At 34.3% G+C, this 13,003-nt stretch overlaps 2 protein-coding genes across 5 annotated transcripts; one reads left to right on the top strand and one right to left on the bottom strand.

Moving 5' to 3' along the window:
* Positions 1-1,148: 1,148 nt before the first annotated feature.
* Positions 1,149-8,661, bottom strand: LOC106163732 (transformer-2 protein homolog beta). 4 transcript variants are annotated; one of them, XR_015334545.1, is made up of 12 exons: positions 8,552-8,661; positions 8,270-8,284; positions 7,912-8,014; positions 7,360-7,488; positions 6,987-7,046; positions 6,518-6,633; positions 6,093-6,116; positions 5,533-5,663; positions 3,731-3,993; positions 3,189-3,332; positions 2,759-2,836; positions 1,149-1,629 (listed from the first exon to the last, which is right to left on the bottom strand). XR_015334545.1 is itself a non-coding variant. In XM_013541406.2 (9 exons), exons 3-9 carry the CDS (start codon positions 7,942-7,944, stop codon positions 5,162-5,164), a joined length of 504 nt encoding a protein of 167 aa, XP_013396860.2. In that variant the 5' UTR covers positions 7,945-8,014; positions 8,270-8,284; positions 8,552-8,661; the 3' UTR covers positions 4,025-5,161. The 4 variants fall into 4 exon arrangements, 1 of the variants encoding a protein (XP_013396860.2); XR_015334544.1 differs by having other exon boundaries at positions 3,189-3,993; XR_001238472.3 differs by lacking the exon at positions 3,189-3,332.
* A 1,688-nt stretch (positions 8,662-10,349) lies between these two features.
* LOC147761531 (uncharacterized) lies at positions 10,350-12,847 on the top strand. The gene is made up of 5 exons (XM_087013246.1): positions 10,350-10,472; positions 10,668-10,979; positions 11,496-11,615; positions 12,209-12,403; positions 12,650-12,847. The coding sequence occupies exons 1-5, from the start codon at positions 10,350-10,352 to the stop codon at positions 12,845-12,847; spliced, it is 948 nt and encodes a 315-aa protein (XP_086869372.1).
* The last annotated feature ends 156 nt before the right edge of the window (positions 12,848-13,003 follow it).

The raw sequence follows: 13,003 nt of genomic DNA, 5'->3' as shown, positions 1-13,003 counted from the left end.
TACATATGTATTTCCAACATTTCCCCATAGAGGAAGTTATATTATTGTCAAACACACACTTTCTCTCGACAACAATTACTGAACTCTAAACTGAAAGAACATTGTAGTGTGAAAACATTTATACTACGAGTCTTACTACAACTTCATCACAGAGCAAAACAGTTCAGTCACGATCACAATCTCAGTAATAAGGGCTGTGTCACACGCTTCCTTTGGTGTTTATATAAAACTTTTCCAACATTCCTCCGTGGAGTTTATTGTAAGATTATCAAATACATACTCTCTCATGGCAAAAACCACTGAATTACGAATTGAAAGGTCAATAGTTCCAAAAATACCTACGACGATATCGTCATACCGGAAGTCCCTTCTTTCAATCTACCCTCAATGCGCATGTGCAGAACGGTTTCGTCACGGCACGGGTCTATCACGCCACACCGGATATGGGCGAATATTTGGGGCACCGTGTCTTAATGCATGGGTTGATAAGCAGAAAGGGTGACCTAGTTAAATTTGTAAGGGCCGTCGTTTTGCGAGATCGGCTCGTCGGGAAGAACAGTCTATTTATACAGGTGAAAAAAAGAAGTCTGTTTTTGATTTTTTTAAGTCACAGAACTTTCCACAGCTGGATTTTAATTTTCCATAAAAAATTTGTTGCATCATCAAGTTTTTATTTAAAAAAAAATGAAAAAATCTTGTAAAAACCATTTTCTCATAAGTGTTAGACTCACCCCTTAAGAAATAGACACTTTCTCTTTTGAGAGCTTTAGTTATCTTAGTTTTTCTACGATGTCCGTACAAATTTGAAAATAAGCACCTTTACGTCGATTTCTTGAAAGACGAGTACACGTACATTGCATACGATTTCATCAATGAAAAACGTTTGCATTATTTTAATGTCCACGACCATACTGAAATCATCTCATTTCGGTAGTAATCCACGACACTACGCGCTTCAAATTCCCTGTTAACGTTTGATCATTTTTCCGATTATTTGGGGTTTACTAAGCTGTAATCAGCTTATGTGGAAATATGCTCTTCTTCGATCGTAAAATCCTTTCCTTCTGCACTTTCGTTTTCTTTTTTTTTACATTTTTTCTTTTTGAGAGAGAGAGAGAGAGAGAGAAGGAGAGATGCACAACACTTCATTCGCTCTGATTAGTATTAATTTTATTTCAAATAAAATGTACCAGAAAATGTCAGTCAATGTTTGATCAAAATTTGGTCTTTCATAACTGTCTTTATGACTTCACACAGCACAAACCAGCTGTCATTTCAAAATCTCCCAACTGTAAAAAAAAAAAAAAAAAAAAAAAAAACGGAGGGGTGGCCCAACATTCTTGTCTCAGCCACCCACCCCTCCAACCTATGACTTGCAAGTGAGAGTACACTGTTTACGGTACCATAAAAACTGAATTCTTTCCAGCATGATGAAAAATCTTTTTGTCAGTAGTTTGGATCTGTTCAAGTGATTACATGACTGCTGACAGTGTCAACTGTCCATCCACCAGAGACTAGCAGCACCCCATACAGCATCTCTAGCTGCTTTTATCCTGAAATGACAGTGTCAACTGTCCATCCACCAGAGACTAGCAGCATCTCAATACAGGACCTCTAGCTGCCTTTATCCTGAAATGACAGAGACCAGGACATAATTAGAAGGAAATTCAGAGAGACAAGGAAATAAAATAATAAATAAATGACCTGTAATTAAATTTACTAAAATAAATAGTACACACTTTTTTTGGGGTAATTGCATTTTTTGCCTAATGACAGCATTTCAGAGTCAACAAAAACCAGATCTGGGTTTATCTAAAATTAAACAGTTTACTGACACATGGGACATTTTCTTATTATTATTTCTTGACATCTGAAAAAATAATATAACAATAGACAGAAAAAGAGAATTTGTTATTTCCCTCTAACATTTTCTATTTTATTTAATCATTTATTTATGTACTTTTCATTTTTTTTACTACTATGTTTTATTTATTTATTTTTTTATCATTTTAATTTTATTTATTATTATTATTATTATTTATTTTTTTTTTTTTTGGGGGGGGGGGTTAAGGTCAATTTGAATATTCAAACAGAGAGAAATTAAGAACACCAAAACAAACATATCTCTAATGTAGGTCCCGGTTTCCAAGACCCCCCCCCCCCCCCCCCCCCCCCCCCACAAATTTTGTTTCTCAAAAAACAATTATTCCAATCTAAATCCAAGCAATTTTATCGGGCACATTTGTCCAAAATGGGCTCAGTACTTTGTGCAGCTTTGATATTGACACGCAGAGGTCAAGTTTAAAACCTGATATCCTCAATAGATCCAGCTCAATAATCTGATACCTAGTCTATATGGATCTGCTCAGTCTTCAAACAATCTCACTTCCCTGTGGAGCCATAGTCAGCCCAAGCTGCAACATGATTATCACCCACAATAACACCTACTTCATCATCTACCTAATGAATGTCTGGCACGGAGGCATCAGGTACCATTTTTTATAAAAGTCTATGGTTTAACCCGGCTGTAGGAAAGAACCCAGCACCTCCTGTACCAGAGATTAGCACTACTAGTAGTACCAATATATAATGTTCAGTAAGACACTTTTTTTAATCAGATATTCACATGGCAGGATATATATATATATATATGTGATAGACTCAACATTAAATTTCACTATCAAAGAAATATATCAAAACTACTGCCTTTTTTTTGTCTTCCTTAGCTTCAAACATAATAAACCCACTGAAGATTTACCTGGTGGGAATTTATCTACATCCTTTCTTCCTGGTGCACCATTTACCAATCTTTTACCAATTTACTCTTGTTCCATCTCTGCAAAAATTAATGCTCAAAATCAAATCACTGGTAATACCACTTACGATCACAGCAACACTTTACCTGAAGACAAAGTAGTGAAACTCGGCTGAAAAAAAAAAAGGCATGCACTGAACTATCCAACAAATATCACTTCCCTTTAAAGTAATAAAATAAATAAATAAAAGTGTTTTGTGCACATTGTGGTGATGCAAATAAAGTAATTAAAATTGATCTTAAAGACATGCCATAATGGATGATGAAGTATTATGCTACACCGACAGAAACAACCAACTTTTAACCATCTTTTCTTGTAACTGCCAGGAAAGGGCCATTTTTTTACCCTGATATTTGGACATAGAATACCTACCAGATATTTTCAACCCTTGGTTTGTTCAGTGGAATTTAGGTCTGGATCTATCATCACCTCCTTGTCTGTCCTGCATTGGTCCTTAGTATTTCTTATTAAGTGATCCATCCCATCTCCTTAACATCTTTTTTACTTAATCACTACCTCATGATTTGATATACAAAAAGCAAAAAGAAAAACTACAAGATTTTTACCCCCACTTTCTTTTTTTTTCTCTGTAATAATTTCTTGTGACAATTTATTATATCACATAATTGCAATTTCCTCTTAATCTCCGTAAGAGAATAAAAAATATTACAAGATTCTACGCAGTTCTGAAAATAGGACCGTCTTGCAGTGGATCATTATCCAAATGTTTTAAACTTATTTTGGGATTCAAAATATCTACATGTACATATTCCAAATCAACATTTCATGCAGGTAAAAAATCTTGTAGTTACATGCCTAGCCCAGTCATCAATTATATCAGGATTCATCTTACCCACTAAAGGTATATTTAAATGTCAGACTCGCCTATAAGGGACAGCATTAAGTGACCATACCCTTTTTACGTTTTCTTCTAAAATCCACTTCTTTCCAAGCACAGGCACCCGAAGCACATTATCATCAACATCTTCTAATTTCATAATTTAATTTCAAGATCTTCCTTTCTTAATTTTCTCTCCAATTTTTCTTTTTTCTTATTCTTTTCCTCCATTTTCCAAATTCACTTCTTCCATCCCTCTTCAACCCTTCATTTTTCTTATTTCTTTTTTCTTTCTTCATGTTTCTTTCTTCAAATACTTCAAATTCTTTTCTTCAATACCTTTATAATGTACAAAAAGAAATACAATTAGTTAACCAGTTTACATAGAACACATTTATTGGTCTTCAAATAATCTTATACAAATTATCAGTAAATCCTTATACTTTTTTTGTTATAATGATCTGAAAACAATCCCAAGATATTATATGGAAATCATCATCAGGGCTCACAAGACAATACAAAATTCACAAAAATGTCCAATAATCTTAATAACTGAATTAGAATTTTCTCATCCAGACATAATTTAGAAAAGCAAAAATGTTGAAATCAGAAATGTCTTGATAACTGAATCAGAATTTAATTTCACTCATGTTTTTTGTTGTTCAGAATCATTCTAACCCATCTGACTTTAAAAAAAAAAAAAAAAAAAACATAACTTTGCTTATCTTGTCTCCAGAACTACATTAACACTTCTTAAAAATACCTCAAAATAAAAACAAAAAGGAAAAGTCTAAATAATGTAAGCAATCTTTCCTAACCTCTAATTTCAATAAAAACAAAATATACATCTCGGCATTTATCATACTATACACATCAAAGTTCAAAGAATATATGCTGAATAAAAAAAGGATGGGATACACCTATGAGGTTGTCTGTAGAGATGTTTCAGTGCTTCAAAAACCATCTCCATGCTCAACTGTCAAGTATGTTTATGTGTGTGTGAAAGTAAATATACATATATAGTTTAAGAAAATTTTACAGCATCCCCCCAGTGATTAAAAAAAAATTTATTTATTTTTTTCAATGTGCAAATTATTTAACTTTCTACACACATCCTGCTTTCAAAATGGACATATGACACAAAATATGATTATGAGGGGGGAAAAGAGTCGATCATGTTGCTGCAAAGGCCATAATCGATGTTTTTCTACTAAGTATTCAGATCAAGTAAAATCAGGGAGGGATACTGTAAAAAAAATATTTTTTGCAAACAAACATTAAATGTTTTTAACATTGCAAAGTTTCCAGTCAAAACCTTAGAAATATGCTTAACTAGTTCTAACTTGCAGGAAAACCATTTCACTACAACAATTTTTGTCCATCTAATATGTCACCCCGAACACTTAATGTCCATGCTTATCTAATGTTTGTATCAGTCTTTCTCATGTTACATATAATACTCTTTTAATTGGCAAAAGTATGCTTATAAAAAGGTCTCCACATAAGCTCAGTAGTGTCCTAGGGAAAAAAAGAAGGAAAAACAATGGGGAATTACCATCTAGACCTGACCAGTACTATGGTAGAAGTAACAAGGAATAGAAATTTTTTTTTTTCATTTCCAAACCACAAAGAGACTTCTTTCATAGCAATACAATTTATCTTTAATAATTTGAATAAAATTTCTGAAATCTTGAAATTTGAACTTTTAATATTTGGTACAGCTTTTTTTTTTTTTTCCTTTTACTTTATTTCAAGCGAACTACTTACTAATCATCTTTAACAAATATGTCTCAAAGATTCGAGAAACATTTCCATTATGTTTTCAGATATAATTACTGCTTTGACTACATTATCATACACAAAATTAGTGATACTCACTTGGAGAGTATGACCTTGATCTTGACCTTGACCTGGAGTAGCGGCTTGGTCTGCGGCTGTAATATGGAGAGGGTGATCTGCGGCGGTCATAGCCATATCCCCGGCGGTCATAGCCACCTCCATACCCACCACTGGAAATATACACAGGACCTCACTGTATTCACAACAATGATTCACTCTCATAGCATCTAGAATACTACATCTAATAATATCTAACTTGATACATGCTACTTGAATGCTACTTGAGAGAATAACCTTTCAATCTTTTTTTCTATGAAATTAAAATAATATACATAATCAAATCTCCCTCCACAAAATGCTTTGCATTGGGCAGAGAAAAAAATTAAAAAAAAAAAAAAAAAATGCAAACAAAAGAAGTACATGACACAACGAGAAAACCTGCACTCTATCAAAGGTGGCAAAGACAAAAGAAAACCGATTTTTCAATGTGAAAGAACATGATTACATGACCAAATACCTGCTGATTAACTTTTCATTTTTACTTATTAACATTCCAATATCATTTTTTAAAGATGTTATTATCATTTTTAGCCACCAACCTCCTCCTATCCCTGTCACCCTTCCTGAAATGATAAAAGATTAATTATTGAAACACATGGTTTTCTCAAAATTGAAGAAAAATTCATCTTCTCTTCATTCTTTACAATACAGTTATCCTTCGTCACACTGCCCTTACTGCTTGATCTCTGATTTTGGTCACAAAGGGCAGTCAAAGAGACAAAACAAGGGGTACAGATAATTTATGACCCGGCCTCACTCAGTGTGTAATTTACAAGCAAAAACAAACATCTTCAACAAATCTCATTATCTTTGTCAGATAATTATTTTGATTGTAACTGTAAGTAGAAATCACCTCTGTCATTAGACCCCCTACCCAAAATATAAGTAAATAAATTTAATGAAAAAATAAAAATAATAAACAAATAAATAAAACTGGTCACAGGCTACCAAGAGAATAACTTACCTAGTGGGCTTCCCCAGATAGATGCCAGGTGTGGGTGTATGTGCTCTTTCTGTGATGGAGTAATCTACACGGATTCTGCGCCCGTCAATCTCTGTGCCATTACACGTCTCTTTGGCCTGCAACAAAATAAATGACATGATAGAGCGCAATTAGAGATGTTTTACAGGTTTCTGTGGAGATCATATGTATATCAAATATTGAAATTTTATTTTAAACACACATAATTATTTTAGTTCATTGTTTTTACAAGAAGTACCTAAAATGTATTAATAATTCAATGGCACTCAGAAACCACTATGACACACTTTCCCTTATTTTAGCCATTTTACCAGTATTTCACTACTGAAAAAATAATTAAAAGAATACAAATCAATTCACGTCATTGGCTTTAACCGAAGGAAACTTAGAAAACATTTTGTTGAAATTTAAAATGCTTGCTTGTATTTAGACTTCACAACTGTTCACCCACCTCCCTGGCATCTTCCATGTGCTTGAAGTAGACAAAACAGAACCCCCGGGACCTGCCAGTCTAAAGGAAAAAAGTATCCACATCACATCATGACAGAAATGACAACAAGAATAAATATGTGAATAAACCATGTGAATGAAACAAAACCAAGGTTTCAAAAATCAAAATAACAATTTAGTTAATTTTAGGTCAATCATGTAACTTGAAAGCATCATTTCAGCTGTACAAAATCACAGTAAGTTTTAAACTAGACAATGGCTTTATTTCTATACTTCCCTACAGAGGGTAATACACACACTTGAGAGCTAGACGTGCACCAAGGATTGAGATACGTGTACTACAGAGTGAGATCCATGCATGCCTCATATCATACCTGTCTGTCATGTACCACGTTAACTTCTGTCAGGGGTCCAATCTTCTCAAACACTGCCCTGATATCCCTCTCCTGTGTGTACAGACTGAGACCAAACACACCTAAACAGTTACTGTTCTCTGGGTTTTCCTGAAATAAACAAATATAATATTAAAAACTAGCACTCTTTTAAAAGAAAAAAATTCAAATCAAGAGTGAAGAGTTTTCTTACCAATTTCACAACTAACCATATTAAAGTACTGCTACTATTATTTACCAGTACTGCCTCTGAACATCACCTCTAATTCCAATACAGTTTTTTAACTCCCAGTCCTGTAACGAATGTTTTAAAAATGCCAAATTTAATCCAAACAAGTAAAGCAAGAAACTTATTACCTAATTTGTTTTGACAGAAGCTTTCTCAAATTCCTGAACTTTCAATTGCCCCATTCTTACAAGGGGGGAGGGGGGGTATGGGGGGGGGGGGGGGGGGGGGGGGCGGCGGCACACCACATCATTTCAAAAACTTTCCTTTATGCTGTGACACAGCAGCTAGATAAAACTTTCACTCACCCTGTTCCCCACATGCCTCTTCCTGGAGGACATAGGAGAGCGACTGTGACTTCTGTACCTTCTCCTGTCTCCAGAGCCTCTTCTGTATGGGCTTGGTGAGCGACTGGAAACAAATCACAAACAGATGAAGCAAACTTCCTTATACATAATTACTATTCTTTTTCTTTAAAAGTATTGTTTTGCAGGATTTGTTTTATTTTGATTTTTGGTAAAAAATTATTAACCCTTTCCTCTCTCTCATTTGAACATAATCAAGAAAATCAATTTAAGATACAGTCAGAAAATTAATATCATTTCAATAATGCACTTTTTTGGCATTTTCTCACTCTTTCTTAACCTAATCATGTTTTAAACTGACCTTCTGCTTCTTGACCTAAAAAATAAAAACAAAGAAAACTCAATCAACAATGTATGTCAGTGTTTTTTTTTTTTTTTTTTCAATGATAAATGTAAACGACATACCATTTTTCTTTGTCAGAAAAAAAAAATTGCATCTGAAACCAAAGTTTACGTCCAACACTGCATAAAGGCAAATTATGTCCTTTATCTTGGATTAGTTATTTGTAAAACAAGTACCCGTAGGAGTGGTAAGCAAAATAATATTTGCATAAAATCTGTAATATATACAATGACACCTCACCTCTTGTATGATTTCTTGTAATATGGACTCCTTGTTCTGGAGCGTGAGCGTGAGTAGTGACGACGAGGATAGCTGGGAGACCTGGAAAAGAATTCCACCCATTAAAATATTGTTTCAGCTTATGGCTTACAGTAGTGCATTATTAGTTTTGATCAAACAGTTTAAACAGTCCCTACAGTTGTATTAAATTGGTAATAAGTCAAACCATAATTTCATATTCTTGTAAAGAAAATTTCACTTACTTGACACAAAAATAACATGCTAATATAAATAAAGAACAAAATAAAAATCAAACTGCAGAATTAATTATTTTGTTATCACTAAACATAACTATCACAAGTATTCCTAACAAACAAGATCAATAATGATAAGAAATGTTGTAGAACAGCCCAAATGAACCTTACCTAGACCTAGACCTTGAGTATGACTTGCTCCTGGTGCGGCGGGCTCGTGGGCTGGGGGAGTCGTGAGAGGGGGATCTGGCAGGTGACTTAGGTGTCCTTGACCTCGTCCTGGATCTGGTGAACGACCTGGACTTGGACCTTGATTTTGATCGCTGAAATGTAGATTTTACAGTAAGAAGAACCTTGTGCTCTGGGTCAGGCTGTTTCTGATTGCGAAGGGTAGATTTTACATGTGAAGAGAACTGATAGTAAATGGAGCATGATGAATGCCATCTTACACTTCAAATGTTCATTGAACTTCCCAAGTTCACCGACATAGCTGAATAACATAATTGGCTGAACAAAGTGAAATGTAACTTCCAGTAAAAGAACAATCTTACTGAGGAAAATAAACTCCAACAGTGTGCATTCAGCCTCAGACGATCAAGAAAAGGGAAGTTATTTCGAATCTCGGACTCACGGTTTCAGTATTACTTTCAAATGCTAATGTGAAAGCTAAATCATTTGCTGGTATTTCTCAATTATCTATAAAAACACTGCTGACATGGTTGTCTCGGTTATCGTTCGTGATTTACAAGGTTTTTGTCTCCCCCCCCCCCCCCCTTTCACTTTGTAAGAAACATGGCGAAGAAAAAATCAGAACAAAGCAAAGGACAAAGAGAAGATCAAGCATCAATTCGTCAAAGTAACTTTTTCAAGTGACATTAATGGCTTACCTCTTGGTCACTCATGATTATGCAGCGGAATGATAAAGACTGTTACTTTCGGAAAAAACGATTAAAACTATCGAACTTCAGTGCAGGCGACCGCAAAATGGCGCGTCTGTAAAACGTTGCATGCTGGAATTTTTTTATACTTATCATTTTTAATAAAAATGATATCGTCTTTGCAACATCCTAAATATCCTTTTTGATATTTTCATGAAAATATATGATTTATTTTTACAGAAATTATTTGAACATTTCTAAAATATGCAGTTAACGCGTAATCTCGCTTAATCGGGATATCAATATCTATGACAATGGATAGTTGATGTTCATCGATATTGCAAGTCGGGGGACTGTCCAAGCTACAAGCATGGAGGCACAGATAGAATGGCAAGTACACCTGTTTTCAACTAAACTGAACTCGGTAGTTCCATGACAAAGACATAATTGGCTATCACGGTTTGGACGTGACCTCTGTTCTGTGATAATTATATCACGCTATACATACTTTACAGTGTGCTAGCTGAAAGTGATGAAAATAAATAAGATATAATTAATTTTATTTAAAAAAATTTTTTCAGACGCATTAAAACCAGGATAATTTATTTTATGTTTATGATATCAAACAGGGACCCACCCTTACGAAATGGCCAGGGCTGCTTTTTTTCTGAAGCAATCTTCTGTGAAATGTGGCCGGCGAGTTTTCCAGACCAGCTGAGGCAAAAGCAGGCAGAAATAGAGGCAGAGAGCACCAGATCACGCTGCCATTCCAAGTTGGAAAAGGTTGAGCAGGGGCCCACACAACCCATGGTAAAATTGAATATTATCTTGCATTTTTAATAATAAAATAAAGGCATGTTGGTATATTTTTCAGTTTTCTGATGATGGAAAGTATTGAGATTGATATTCATTAATATATTTATTTTATTATAATTTTTTGACTGGGTGCCTATCAGGTAATATAATTGGATAATAAACATATTGCTCTCAATCGTATCCTGACAGGTATCAAAGGGTGAAACTCAGCCAGCCCAAGTTGAACATTTACCAAAGCCTGAAGCCAGGCAGCACCATGCTAGCTTCCACATTGATCTTCATGACGAAAAGTCCACATCACCAGAGAAGAATAAGAACAAAAAAGATGTGGCCAGATTGAAGAAGGGAGTTATGTTTCTTCGTAAGAGAGTGCCCTATCCGACAATGTCTTCTCTCAGCAGAGCTCAACAGAAGAAGTATTTAGAACTGTACACTAAGTTTTTGAATCATTTGCCAGCTCAGCCTTCTAAACAAGAACTCAAAGATATAAATATGTTCAAGGTAAAATGGCCAACCAGTTCATGGACATTATTTCATGATCTTTGGTTGTCTTAGCTATTTAAGATTTAATTTATAGATTAATAATTAATTAGTATGAGTCTGAAGTGTCTTATTTTGTTCGGAAATAAAATTGCAAAGTTGTCAAGTTTTCCATATTAGATACTGTTCCTAATGTCATGTTTTACAAAAGGATTTAAGACTGAAATTCAGTTTAAATTGTAACTATAGTATACCAAATTTTATGTCTACTTGGACCAAAGATAAGTAATCTAAATTATTATTTTTTCAATAAAGCAACTGACTTGAATCAGTTGATGATCATCATATATTTTCCTCAGTTTTCAGTTAAATATGTTCATCGTTTTCTTTCTTTTTTTCAAGTTTATGTATCAGATCAGAAGAAGACCGACATTTTGGTCCAGACCCTGTCAGTGTGAGTTTTCTTTACATTTTCTGATATCATGATTGGAATTTTTGCCAGACCTTGTTGTGTCTAATCTTCCCTTACTTTTTTAGGAACTGCAAGTAAAAGTTGGCGCAGAGCAAGAAGAATTCCTAGCATTCCTGGAACAGCTTTCTAAGAAATTTCCAAAAGACTATGCATGGATTCACCCGGAGGCACGCCAGTATGTTGAGGTACAGTCAAGACTTTCTTCAGAGAGCTGTCCAGCCATCATTTGGATGGCCATTAGCCACAAAAGATGGCCTTTTTTCCAAAGATGGCTGGGCTGTTCATAAAATTTACAGGTGGTTGGTTAGGCCTGCTTCATTTTCACTCTCTGTAAAGTGATGGCCAAAGTACAGATTCACATTTTGGGCTCCCTGTACTCCAAATTCTGGTAAAACCTCTGGGTAAAGTTATAAAGTATATTTGGATATTTTATTAATCAAAATAAAGTGAGTATTATATTTGATTACCAAATGCATATTTTCATAAAGTTTTTATGTGCTTTGTTTAAACAACCATTTACTTTCTGCATTATTTGTCATTATATATAAAATGAACAAATTTGAATGCATTTTAGAAGGGTGTATTGTAGTTTATAATCGTTATTGTAATACACATGTAGGTTAAGATTATTTTTTCTAAAGGGATCAAATAAAAGATTTTGATAACAGTTTATTTGCAGTATTTTGAGTGTCAAATGCATATCCACTAAAGTTAGACTTGAAAGAGAAAGAATGGAAAATTCATTTTTTAAGGATCCTCTTCAGCAAAACTAATTTAGCTCTCATGTAAATACAGGGAGATGATTTCCTTAATATTTTTCTTTAAATTGTATTTTCAGGAAGTTTTGTCTGTGGCAAGAGGAAGACTCCAGTCTTATCCTAAATGGTATATAGGTGTGGGAGAGGTGCAGCTGAAACCACCTGCAGATGGTGTAAAACCTATTATGAAGCTGTTGGGAACTGTACTGGATGTGGTAACAGGAGTTCTGGCTTTTGATGATATTTATCAAATTACATGTAATAAATGATACTGATGGGTATAACCCATTACTAAAAATGTCCAGTCTGTTTTGAATTTTTTATTCGGACCAGTAGATTTTTGGAAACTGGAATGGCTGGAATGTTTATGGCACAGATTATTAACTGGTCCATTTTATATTTGTTAATTTATATATCAGTCTTTTTTATCATTTTTTCTTATTGACCACTGGCTATTGTAGGGTCCAGTCATGAAGGTCATCCTTCCCAACATGCATCTGCATAGTTCATCAGTGGTCATCGTACCCACAGATTACGACAAAGTCAGCCAGAGGTTTCCCACCAGACAACGGGTTGTCGCAGAAAATAAAGTCTGGAATAAAGAGGTAAATATGAGGTTTGGTTTCTCCAACAAAAATGAAGAGTTCTGTACTTTTTAAATTGATTTATATAAATTCTTTTAGATCATATAAAATGGATTTGCTGTTTAAAAAAATTTAGTGATTTTTTTCAGGTACCGGTATTACAGTCTTTGAAAACATAATTTTGGCAAACAGAGGCCAACAATTTTGCCTTCATTTTTATTGTTTTATCTT

This window comes from Lingula anatina, chromosome 5 (genome assembly GCF_051362555.1).
Source record: "Lingula anatina isolate TDL-2025a chromosome 5, LinAna3.0, whole genome shotgun sequence".
Classification (NCBI taxonomy): Eukaryota; Metazoa; Brachiopoda; class Lingulata; order Lingulida; family Lingulidae; genus Lingula; species Lingula anatina.
The sequence above is the reverse complement of the archived record's forward strand: the minus strand, read 5'-3'. Positions and strand labels throughout refer to the sequence as shown.